The sequence below is a fragment of the Zingiber officinale genome, chromosome 8B (assembly GCF_018446385.1).
Source record: "Zingiber officinale cultivar Zhangliang chromosome 8B, Zo_v1.1, whole genome shotgun sequence".
NCBI lineage: Eukaryota > Viridiplantae > Streptophyta > Magnoliopsida > Zingiberales > Zingiberaceae > Zingiber > Zingiber officinale.
Genome location: NC_056001.1, coordinates 96,179,382 through 96,192,031, shown reverse-complemented (window position 1 = coordinate 96,192,031; position 12,650 = coordinate 96,179,382). Strand labels below are relative to the sequence as shown.

General features: G+C 37.2%; 1 protein-coding gene across 1 annotated transcript in view; it reads right to left on the bottom strand.

Moving 5' to 3' along the window:
* LOC122015613 (calmodulin-binding transcription activator 4-like) overlaps positions 1 to 8,323 on the bottom strand; it is a 37,394-nt gene extending 29,071 nt beyond the window's left edge. Inside the window, exons 1-3 of the mRNA XM_042572600.1 lie at positions 7,986 to 8,323; positions 6,364 to 6,489; positions 6,156 to 6,271 (exon numbers count right to left, since the gene is read on the bottom strand). Coding sequence (XP_042428534.1) covers positions 6,156 to 6,271; positions 6,364 to 6,489; positions 7,986 to 7,995 — 252 coding nt within the window. The 5' untranslated portion in view covers positions 7,996 to 8,323. The remainder of the gene's footprint in view (positions 1 to 6,155; positions 6,272 to 6,363; positions 6,490 to 7,985) is intronic.
* Between the last annotated feature and the right edge of the window lie 4,327 nt (positions 8,324 to 12,650).

Genomic DNA, 12,650 nt, shown 5'->3' with positions numbered 1-12,650 from the left:
GAAATTGGGAAATCTAGGATTTAATTTTAAGGTATAGCTAAGAATTAAGGATACTTAGATAGATTATCTAGATATACTTTGTTTATGCTAAAATACCATGATTGTTTGTCCATCATATGTCATGACATCATATTTATTTTTGCATTCATGATTATTATGAAAAATACAAAAATACCATGTCATGTCATACATACATCATGTAGTTATAGAAAATTTTCTTTTCAAAATTCTTTCTTTTTGATGTATGTCATAACATATCATGCATTATGTTAATTTCCTTGCAATTAAGGACAAAAGGCATTTATTAAGAATGGTAAATATCCCAACAAATGGGATTATATCAAATGACATCCTAGGTGGATGATCATAAGTCTCTTAATGCCTAGATAGATATGCATGATCCCTTAGTTTAGGGCAAAACCAAAATTACATCTCACAAAGAATCATAAGGTGACTTGTATGTGTTTTAGTACACATTAGATACAAGTGAGATGTTAGGATGGTGAACAAAACTCAAGATGTTGATTTAGTACATCTTGTTGAGTTTTAGGTTCATCAAAACACATAGTTATGTGTTTTCCAATCATTGGGAAAGCTAATGTACAAGTCATGTGCATTGAGCCCAAAGAACATGGTTGGATATTGGTTTTGAAAATGATTTCAAAATGTTTTTGAAAAACCTTGGTGAAGACTATCTTTTGATAGTAATTATCATTGAATAGTTAGACACAAACTTAAAGAAAACACTAAAATTTTTACAAGTTCTCAAATTTGTGTCAATATTTGAGAATAAGAGGTATTTTCATAGAAAACTATTTTTCCTTGATAAAGTATACCCTAAGTAGTGTCTACATGAATTTTCATGATTTTTAGATTTTTGTAGAATTTTTGGGGAGTTTCTGAAGTTCGCTGAAATTGAATTTCAGAAAATCAGAAACCCAATCGATCAGCCGATCGATTGGATTGGGTTCAATCGATCAGTCGATCGATTGGGAAGCCAATTCCCGCGAACAGAAGGATAGTGAATCGATCAGCCGATCGATTGACCCAGTCTGGATCGATCAGTCGATCGATTCAAAGAGAATTTCTGCGAGCAGTAGCTTGCGGAATCGATCAATGGATCGATTGAAGTGATTTCAATCGATTGAGTCTCAACTTCAATCGATTGGGAAGTCTAATTTTGGCTGGAAAAGCCTGCTTTCAGCATTTCAAGTCACTTCGAGTCCCGTTAACCATTCCAAACCCCTTGGAATACATTTGTATACATTTAGGGAGAGTTTTCATGTGAAAACAAGTATGGATTGGTTAAGAAATACCAAAGTGAAGTTTAGGATAAGATTTAGTTTCAATTCTGAATTTTGGAACCTTAAAACTTCAACTTTTGGTTTTCAAGGATCATTAACCATTCCTAACCCTTTGGAATACATTTGTATATACTTAGGGGGAGTTTTCATGATGAAAACAAACATGGTTTGGTTAATGTCGACTTAGGTGAAGTTTATGTTGAGGTTAGCTTCATTATTGAATTTTGAACCGCAAAACTTCGAGTTTTGGTTTTCCTAATTATTTAGGAACCCCAAGTCATTGTTGGTGCAATGATAGAAGTTTGATCATGTTTTTAGGGGGAGTTACTCTTTGAAAACATAACAATTTATTTTCAAAGACCTTGGAAGGTGGGTTAAACCTTCGTGATGAATTAATACTCAGGGTCGAGTATTGGAGAGCAATGGAAGGTTGGTTATCTTCATTGCTAGGATGTTAAATGCTCTTGGATGAGCATTTTGGAGTAGATGTTTGCTCAAGGGGGAGCATTGGGTTCAATGAAGGGGATCGGACCTTCATTGGTAAAGTGAAACATGCTCGTGGATGAGCATTGAGAAGAAGATTACTGCTCAAGGGGAGCATTGAATACAATGAATGGGAGGTTCATTGGGAAGTTGATGCATGCTCTAGGATGAGCATTGTGAAGTGAAGTAGAGCTCAAGGGGGAGCTTTGGAGACAATGAAGAAAATGAGATCTTCATTGTGGGGTTGTTAACAATATATGAGATTTCTAAACCATGAAGAGTTAACTCTTATGGAGAAGAGTTTGTTTTCTGATTTGATGTGTGACAAAGGGGGAGAATGGAAGGTTAAGTTAGGTCTTCATCCCAAGCAGAGGGAGTTTGTCCTCTAGGAAAGGGAGAGAATGAAGGAAACCTTCATTCATGCTTTGTCATGAGAGGATTAAGACTATGAGATTTAGCCTTGGTACAGAGAAGAGAGTAAGGCTATGGGATTTAACCTTGTGATAGAGAAGAGATTAAGGCAATGGGATTTAACCTTGTGATAAAGAAGAGGTTAAGGCCATGTGGTACAGAGAGGAGAGTAAGGCTATGGGATTTAGCCTTGTGATAGAGAAGAGATTAAGGCTATGGGATTTAGCCTTGTGATAAAGAAGAGGTTAAGGCTATGGGATTTAGCCTAACTTAGAGGAATTGTCAAACATCAAAAAGGGGGAGATTGTTGAGGCAATTTCCCTAGGTCATGTTTGACCAGTTTGACTAAGCTTGAGTTGAGTCAAGCTTGAGTCGGGAATTGAGTTTTGATATTTGACAATGTATAAAGATTGCTGGAGGAATCGTCCGAGTGTGGAGATGGTCAAGGGATTGACCAGGTTGATGAAAAGACAAGTCAAGTGGGTCAGTGTTGACTGGAGACTTGACCGGGTACGTCCTAACTAGAGTTTAGGCAATGGGAAAGTCCTAATTGGAGATTAGGAAAAAGTAAGTCCAACAAGAAGGTTGGCAAGGGTGAAAATCCAAGTAGGTCAGTGTTAACCAGACTTGGTGGTGAAAGTCCTGATAAGTGAGATCAGGCAATTGGAAAGTCCAAGTGTGATCTTGGCAAAAGGAAAGTCCTGGTGAGAAGCCAGACAATTGGAAAGTCCAAGCATGTGGTTTTGGCAAGGAGAATCCGACAACTAGGATGAGGCCGAAGGAAGCTCCTGAAGGCAAGGCGTGAAGGATGGGAGATATCCGAGGGACGCAAGGCTGATGGAGGAGCCTAGAAGGCTAGTTCGAGGTTGGTCAGAAGTAGCCAAATGCTAGGCGTGCAAACCTAATAGGTCACGGTTGACCGGGAGTTAAGTTTGGGAAGCTGGACTTGAGTTTGAGTCAAGTCCAGGGTGTTCAATCGATCGGGCGATCGATTGAATAGGCTCCAATCGATCAGCCGATCGATTGGAGTGTGCGCGATTGTTGGAAAGACCCAATCGATCAGCCGATCGATTGGGGTCAGGAAATTGTGAGCACAGAAGCTCTCCCGAGCTTCCAATCGATCGGGCGATCGATTGGGAGCTGCCAATCGATCGGTAGATCGATTGGGCAGGAGTGTTCTCGCGCGATCGCGAGAAGCACAGAATGCTTCTGGATCGATCCACCGATCGATCCAAATGTTCCCGATCGATCGATCGATTGGGATTCGACCGTTGCGCAGGATGCAGGTGGTGGACGGCTGAGATTGTCCGGATGTGATGTGGCGATCGATTGGGGATGAATTCAATCGATTGGAGCTACTGTATAAAGCCCAGGCGGAGCTTTTTCTCAGTAGATCTCTTGCGATCTTTTGCACCATTCTTCAGCGAGTTTCTCCGATCTACTCACGCCAGTTCTTGAAGGCACTTGGGGAGTTTCTCCAAGGTTCAAGAGGTGACGACAAGCACAAGTAAGCAAGAAGAGGAGTGTGTTGCGTTGTATTTTTGTTTCCTCTTGTTGTATTTGTGTTGTGTTGTGTGTGAGTGTTGTGCGAGGCTTCTCCGCCTCCGGCTACGACCGAGAAGGAGGTTTTCATAGTGGAGTGAGCGTGTCGTGTGGATCCTTGGATTAGTCACCTCATCTTGAGGTGGATACCAAGTAAACCCTAGGTGTTAGCATTGGTTGTTTCTGTCTTTGTATTCCGCTGCATATCATCAAGACGCAACCGACGAACACGCGACGAGACGCTATTCACCCCTCTAGCGGACATCAAGGTCCCAACATTTCTTTCCGGCTAGAGGTCCCCAAAAGGGTATGTGGTGCATGGGTTTCTTCTGCATTGTGTATGTATTTGTAGCACAAGTTGTGTGAATTAGCTCAGATTTCGGATGGAAATTATTGGAGGTTGTTTGGTATTGATGGTGCATTTGTTTTTAAGCCTGCTGATTTCTGTTTAATGGTATTCTTGTTATGTTACATGGGCTTTCATTTTGTGGAGCATTGGTTCAGATTCTCTTTATGTTATATGGTTTTTCTTTTGGTTTTGAAGACAAAGCTTGCTTGTTGGTGTTTTGAATTTGTTGGGTTGGGGTTTCGGCAGAATTCTGTTCAAATCAGTGTGTGTTTGAATGGGATGCTAAATGTTATAATCAGTTCTTTGATTTAGTACTTATGGAGGTTATTGAAGGTGGAGTTTTTAAATGTTGGGGATTTCCAATGTTGTTTCCAAATGATGGAGAGATTTTAGAGTTCAAACCTGATATCAGATTTGAAGTTTTGGCAGGCTGTGATTTTCTTCAACTTTCAGAGCTGGTGATTTTGTTGGAGTTTGTGACTGGGTTTGATGTGGCCCTTTGTGATGGGTTTCTGGATTCATATGGGAGTTCATTTCTTTTTATCTGTGTTTTCCTCTTGCCTTATGGGGAATTCAAGTTTGTTGAGTGAGGAAGGGTTCTTTGAGTTCTGTTTTCTGTATAGTTTGCAGAGTTGGTTTGCATTACTTTAGAGATTATTGTAAAGCTTTTGGAGTCTTTGTAATAAGCTATACTAGAAGGTCAGGTTTGGCCCCCCTTCTAGTATGGTATTTCTTTTTATAAGGAGGAAAAAAAAATCTCTCAAAAGGCATGCGCTTAAGCGCACTTCATTCAAGTACTGCGCTTGGGTCACTGCCAGGCGCAAATGGCATGCATGGCTGCACCTTGAGCCTAGGTGCAGCCAGGCACGCACTTTTCACAACTATGCTTACAAGGGATACTTAAATTTACACTTGGAATCAATCCTTGCATATTCGATTCAATCTTCAGTCTATTTTTCTATATATAGGCTTGCAGATTTTTAGCCCAATAAATTTTTTGTGATCCGCATTTACATTAAAATTTAATAGACCATTTTTCGCAGTTGTGGAAGTAGGTAATTTTTCTGTTTTTGTTGCTATGGAGAACAAGCCACTCGCTCACATATTCATCTTGGGTGGCACAACATAGCAGACAAACAAAGATACAATCCTCAGGGTTAAGATGCACAAGAGGAAACTAGAAGTACTTGGATTTAGAGTATAGGATACTTCTTAAGCACCTGTGGTGGCAGTATTATCTAATTTTCCAATTTCTCTTTATTTTCTGCAGCATAAACTATAAGCCTCAAACAAAGAATAGCAAGAACATGACGATCCTATATGATGATCAATATTCTTAATGTAAACACTAGTAGTTTAGAAGGATCTATAAAGGCTATTTTCCCCTAATATAAGATTAAGTAGTCTACCAGAAAAACCTAGTCAGATAGAATATAGCCATTAATACATTTCCTATTGACATATTCAGGTACTATAGTTAAAATTTTCAAGATCTAACATAATCCCATGGTTGCAAGATGACTTGCAAACCAGAAAACCTCCCATAGAGCTAATAAAGCAAAGCAAAGCAAATCAAAAAGACAACAAAAGGATAGGGTAGTTAAATGGACTAATGGAGTATAATGTCAATGCATGCCTAATCCCAAAAAAAGAAGAGGTCATTCCTTAACTTGTATCCATGGTCAATCAGTCATCATTGAAAAAAACCTTAAAGTGTTGCATGATTAGCCATCAACAGAAAATTATTAAAAATGATAAAGAAAATATTTTAGCAGGAAAGACATACAAACCTCAAGATAGAGTATGAGAGAGGAAAAGATAAGGCTCTGGAAAAATCATGCAGAATTTAGAAACTTTATAAGATAAAATGATACAAAAGAATTTTCATGTGTGCAAAATTAATACCAACAATTATACAGGGATTAGTCATTCGGGAAAGATATTGAAAGCAATAAAGTAAATCTTTTAACCAGGCAAAACAGGGAAGAAAAGATAACAGTTCTGGAAAAAACCATGCAGAACCCAGAAGCATTATCTAATAAAATGATACAGATATTTTTCCATACCTTAAGATGCTCATGCCCTTCACGAACTGTCTTTCCATTTGTCTTTTTCCGCCACAAATGTCCATCATTACGAAAATAGCGAAGCACCCTGCGGTTGAAAAGGAATAAAGAGCCGCCTATCAAGAAAAACAATAAAATCAAATCAGACCAAAGTGAAATATAGAAGAATGCAAATACTAATTAAGCACATTTAATAGTTTTCAATTACTAGGTGGCTTTTGAGGGGGTCGCTCTGTTATCTTAAGTTTCTCATGCTTCTGCAGAATATACAGAACTTCTACAGGCTTCAACCAACGTATTTGAGCTTCTTGGCTCAACTTATTTATATCAAAATCTGCAAAACCAAACAAGAAAAATTATATTAAAGTAGTTCATGCATTTCAATATAGAGATTGCTCCGAAAGCATAAAAACAGGGAGGAATTTAAGAAATGAAGAGTTAGAAGTATTGAGTCACACTTTAACCATGACAGTTGCAAAGAGAAACAAAAGAAGAATCAGAAAATCTATCTATAAACAGCATATTTAAAGAGATATGCCTGATCTAGTCAAATTCAGTCAGATATTGGGCCTACCCAATTTTGCTTTAGTTTGAGGTAGTAACAGATGATGGCACAAATAACCTTGCTGAACAGGAAAACATGTTGAAACCCCAACATGGACGAAGCAATAAAGTGAATCTCCCATACCTGTGGCATGAATCAACCAAGATGCAGGTTGGATCTGAAAATTTCTGACTACCTCCAAGGCGAACTATTTGCCCATTGATGAACTGAGGTCAGATGGATTGAGATGTGAGGCATTAACATGGTATGAAACAAACTAACTTCCACTCGGAGATGGCATGGTTAGGAGTTGGTTACTACCGAGCTGTCAGATGTCCACGGAAGCTGAAGTAGGTCAATACCAAGTTTTAGCCTATGGTAGAGGTTGAAGTAGGTTTGATCTTCACAATGGGTTTTTGAAAAACTGAGGTGAATTTTTTTTTAAAGGTCTATATTTACTATTTAAACTATCTCAAGCATTGGGAGTGTATTTGGCTCTAATGACCGTTATTGATACAAACTGTTAAGGAACACATGATATGGCCTTATAAACACACATGGCTTAGGTTGTTATTGGTCATTTTTCTTTACTTCTTACATACCCTTCATTGGACATGGGCTAAGACTTATTGGCAGTAGTTATCACACATACAACTCATCATTATGATCAAGTCAGGTTAGCCCCAAGTATCTGGAGTTACCTACATGGATCTTATCCTCTATTAAATAGTAGTTATGTTTGGAATTTGGATCAATTAATTCTTGCTAATTTGTTTAACTAAAGTACTCTTTTATATTCCACATTTCCACCACCCCTCAGACCTTCAACTCTAAATAATTCAACTTGATTAACTGTAATATATGTTAGTATACTATCTTAATTTATTTTGTTTCACTCTATCATCTATATCGAAGTTAGACCTACTTTCTCCTTTGCTAATAGTATTTAATTTTAAATCTTTCTCAGATGTGTCTTATTCTCATCTGTACTATATTTGATTTTTTTTTCTCAAGTGTTATTTTCTAATTGCCCGACGCGCCAATTCATAGAAGAGACCTTTTCGATTTGCTTTCTTATCGTTATCATCCATGATCCACCAAACCCGATACGCAAAAAATATGGAATTCCTTAGAAGATCACAGAATAGAAAAAGGCGTACTTTTCTTCACTACTTATTCACGGGGACAAAGTACAGGCATCATAAGAATTGCCGTACAAAAGAAAAAGGCTTACAGAAGGCCAGTACAAGAAAGAGGAGCCGATCGAAACCCAGAGTCGAGCATACCTTGCTGCATCGCATCGAACCTCGGAGCAGAAACTCCAGCACAAAGCGGATCACGGCAGCTCGAACCCTAGAGAAGACAACGACTCCGGAAGAGGGAAGGTCAACAGCGGCATCCGCCGGTCCAGTTACGAGTGGCGACAAAGTGACCGAAAATGAAATTCCCTGAGCACATAAACGTGAAGGATATGGAGTTGAAGGAGAAAGGGGTGAATGGGGGAAGCTGCAAAGAAACGGCGGAGGCGAGCTCAGCGACCACCATCGCTCTCCGTCAGCATTTCAGTCGACAGTTTGCTCTAGTGCCTGGTTGTGGATTTTATCATAACCTCCGGGGTTTACTTCACTTCTTCCAGACTATGCGTCTTTTTCATAGTTTGATTCCTGATTACGTATTTATAAAAAAATTTCTTTTAAATAGAAAGTATTTTGCTTTTTGAGTCTGTTATTTATTCTTATCCCTGAATGTTTTAAATTTTAAGAGCCAATATGATTGGAAAAAATAATTGATAAATTGTTAGAAAAAAATTATTCTCACTTCATATAAATTTTACTTTACTCCATCTCCCTAATATATATCGATTTTTAAAATGAAATATAATTCCTTTGAAATATAATATATTTAAATTAGAATCTAATATATTTTTTATTAAGGAGGCGTTTGGTTTAGGGGAATATGAGTGGGGAATGAGAATGAGAATCATTGATTGTCATTGTTAATGTTTGGATTATAGGAATAGGAATGCAAATAAGGGAATGAATCCTTGAAATTGGGTAATAACTCATTTCCATGTACTTCCCCTTCAATGAGTCATTATTCCAAAAATACTCTTGACCTAAAATTAAAATTTTCTCCCTTAATATCAAATATCAAAATATATTTATTTATTTTTTCTTTCATATCACTTCTCTCTCCTTGTTCTCTCTCATCATATTTTCTCTCTCGTCATTTTATCAATCTCTCTAATCTTGATCCCTACTTTCTCAAATCATACAATCACACTCAAATCACACTTTCTCTTTCTCAGTCTCTCTCATTCTCTCCTCATTTTTTCTCATCACACTTTCTCTCTCTTTTTTTTATATTTTAACAGCGACTCTCATTCGAAAACATATTTCTCACATTCATCTTTCTCTCACATCTAATTTTTTCTTCTATTTTCTTTTAAGGGTAAAAAAGAAAATTTTGATTTATTCCGATAGAAAATATGCAACTAATCAAACATTGCTTTTAAGAGTGATATTCATGCTCATACTCATTCTCATTCCACAATACAATGATTCCCATTCTGATTCCTATTCCTAGGAAAGAACCAAACGCCTCCTAAATTGAACATAATCCTTTTTCCGTTTGACCAATCGATTGATATACTTGATTCTAGTTAAATGGTACTATATTTAGGAGGAATTATAGTATTTTTTTTACCTTAATTCAATATCTTTTAATTAGAATAGAGTATATCAATCGATTGGTTAGTAGGAAAAATGAGCCGTGTTTAATTTGATATAAAATATATTAAATTTTAATTTAAATATATTAAATTTAAAAAATATATTAGATTTAGAAATTTTTTTTTTTATTTTACTTTTTACAAAAGTTTTTATATTTCATTTTTAAAATAGTGAGAGAAACAAATTGTCAGTGTGTAAATCAACAAATTGGGTCAGCTGCTGTCCCAAATGGACAATGACAATTTACGTGTTTTTAAGGTGAGAACGTCGGAGTGGGTCTTGTCACCCGACACTACAATCTACGCTCAAAGGTTGGGCAGCAAATAAAATAAAGGAAAAAAAGAATAATTAATTAATAAAGTGCCCCCATCATTTATCAAATTCGATGGACGTCCTTTTCTCAATTAAAGTTAGATGTTATCCAAAATATCTTTAACATCCTTTTCTCAATTAAAATCAGATGTTATCCAAAATGTCTTTCGCATAGTACTCATTAAAAATATATATATATATTATCTCCGAGACCAGGTAGGATATTCAGATTGTCATCATTTAAACCCCAATTATGATGTATTTATAAAAAAATTTCCTTCAAATGAGGGGCGTAACTAAAAGATACTAGACTTCTGGGTTGATCTCTACGTGCACTTCTTAATTTATCCTAGTGACCGATAGAAAAATTTTGTAGGATCGGATCAGTCATTCAAAGATAGTTAATAAGACTAATTAGGATTATCATTTTTTTATTAAAAAAATATTATATTTTTTTAATCGAATTTTGTGTTTAGACTTTGAACCAACCGACTGACTTACCTAATTTTAAGATTTAACGAACCAAAAACATTTGGTAGTTAACTAATATATTGTTTATCATCTTCCGGTTAAACTTCAATCTAAAAACTTTCTCCATTATTCAGTTTAGGATTTAATTTTTCTTCATAATATAGGATTTTTTTTCTTTTTTTTTATGTATACAGCTAAAAATAGTACATCTCTTCATGTTTTATCAAGTAACTAAAGTCATTTTCGTAGGTTTTTTATGATCTTATTTATATGACAATTTTTTTGTTCTCGTTATCTTGTTTCAAAAATAGATTTTCTTAGATGAGTTCAATTCTTTTCATATTTTTGTGATATTATTCCTCGACAAGTATGTATCTTTTGTACATCTTTTGAGCATAATCGATTTTGTAAAAATTAGCAATCAACTGTTATAACTATCAAAAGTTGATTTTGCTTATTAAAAGCTAGCAAATAGCAGCTATAACGTATAGTAACTGATGTTGAATAAGTGAATGGAGAAGAAATAGAAGAGAAAAGATGTTCCATTGTGAATGAAACTTTAGTCTCATATTGAAAATTTCAAGGCATTTTTGTTGGTTTATATTGATTCACATACTTGAGGATGTGAACAAATACATGGAGAGGGACTCTTTCTCATGTGTGGGTGCGTAGGGGGTGTAAATCCAAGACTCGGATTGCACTGAACCAAGTTGACTTGTGTGCGAGATGACCATTAAGATCATTAACTTTGGTCATTGATTTGAGCTCCTATAAGGAGGCTCCGATTATAAGCAGAGAAAACACAGCAATCAAAGGCTATTCATTTTTTTTCCTCCTCCTCTGTCGTGCATCTCCTACTCGGCGGAGTGTCCATGGTAGCATTCGGGTCCACTCAGCTCGTCGTAACCACGGTCGGTCGTCTGTTTCCAAGGATACAACGACCCTTTAATTTTCCCAAGTGGAACAATCAACATTTTATCACGTAGATCTTTTGCTGTTGTGAAACGGATGCATTAAATTCAAGATTAATGCAGAACAAAACCGGTCGAGTAATAATGAGTGAAATGGTGGTCGTTTCACTGCTCAGCTAATAATAACCATTAAAATCATTAACTCTAGCCATTGATCCGAGCTCCTGTATAAGGAGGCTCCGATCATAAGCAGAGAAAACACAGTAAGCAAAGCAAAGGCTCTCCATTTTTTTTCCCTCCTCCTCTGTCGTGCATCTCCTGCTCGGCGAAGTGTCCGTGGTAGCATTTGGCTACCACTCAGCTTGCCGTGACCACGGTCGACCCTTGTATCATGGGAAATAGACGACCCTTGTAAGCCTCGAAGCACAACCGGAGGTAGGCGAATCTGTTTCAACGAAACTGCGACTCGTAGGCCACGGTTAGCTCGCCCAGTCGGTCTCTTTGTCAGACTGACAGACTTCTCTACCCGCTTGGGATCTTCGCCCGGTCGGCCAGTCTCTTTGACAACCCGACCTGTCTGCTCGACCTGACCGACCTCTCTGACAGCCCGACCTGTCTGCTTCGATCGGCCTGTCTACTCGACCCGACCGACCTCTTTGACAGCCCGACCTATCTGCCACCCGGTCTATCTGCTCGACCTGACCGGCCTCTCTTGCTCGGCCTGTCTGCCTCGTCCGACCGACCTCTCCTGTTAGGCCTGTCTGTCTTGTCCGACCGGCCTCTTTGCTCGGATGCTCTGCTCACTCAGTCACTCTGAGGTTGACACTTGGATAAAAAAACCAGCCCCTGCTAGCAACCTGAGATCATCTGCTCAGGTCAGCTCAACTGTAAGTTGAATTTAAATTCTATGTAATTTTCAAATTCAACTAAGTCCCCTAAAATCTCCGGCAATAGATTGTTTGTATTCCAACAACTGATTGCCAGCTTTTACAACAGGATCATTATCTCATTTTGATTTTGTTTCTTTGAGAGTGAAAACCTAGTTAAAATAATATTTCAATGAACAAAACAAATGAAGCGGACTACATGACACCCATTACATTTTCAATGTACATTATCTAATCACGATTGGTCATGTAAAAGCTACCAAGTAGCTTCTACAACGTATAGTAATGGGTTGCTAGCTTTTATAACAAGGTCATTATCTCATTTTGATTTTGCTTCTTTGAGAGTGGTAGCATGGTTAAAATGACATTTCAATGAGCAAAACAAAAAAAGATACTCTATAACACCCACTACATTTTAAATAAACTTTTATCATGATCAATCGTGTAGAAACTAATAAATAACTACTACAATTTAGCAGTTGGTTGCTAACTTCTACAAAGTATCATTATCAAAAGTTTATTTTGCTTATTGGAGAGTGAAAAGTTTATTAAAATAATATTTCAATAAGGAAAACAAATGAAGGGACTTCATGACACCCACTATATTTCAAATGAATATTATTTTATCACTATCGACC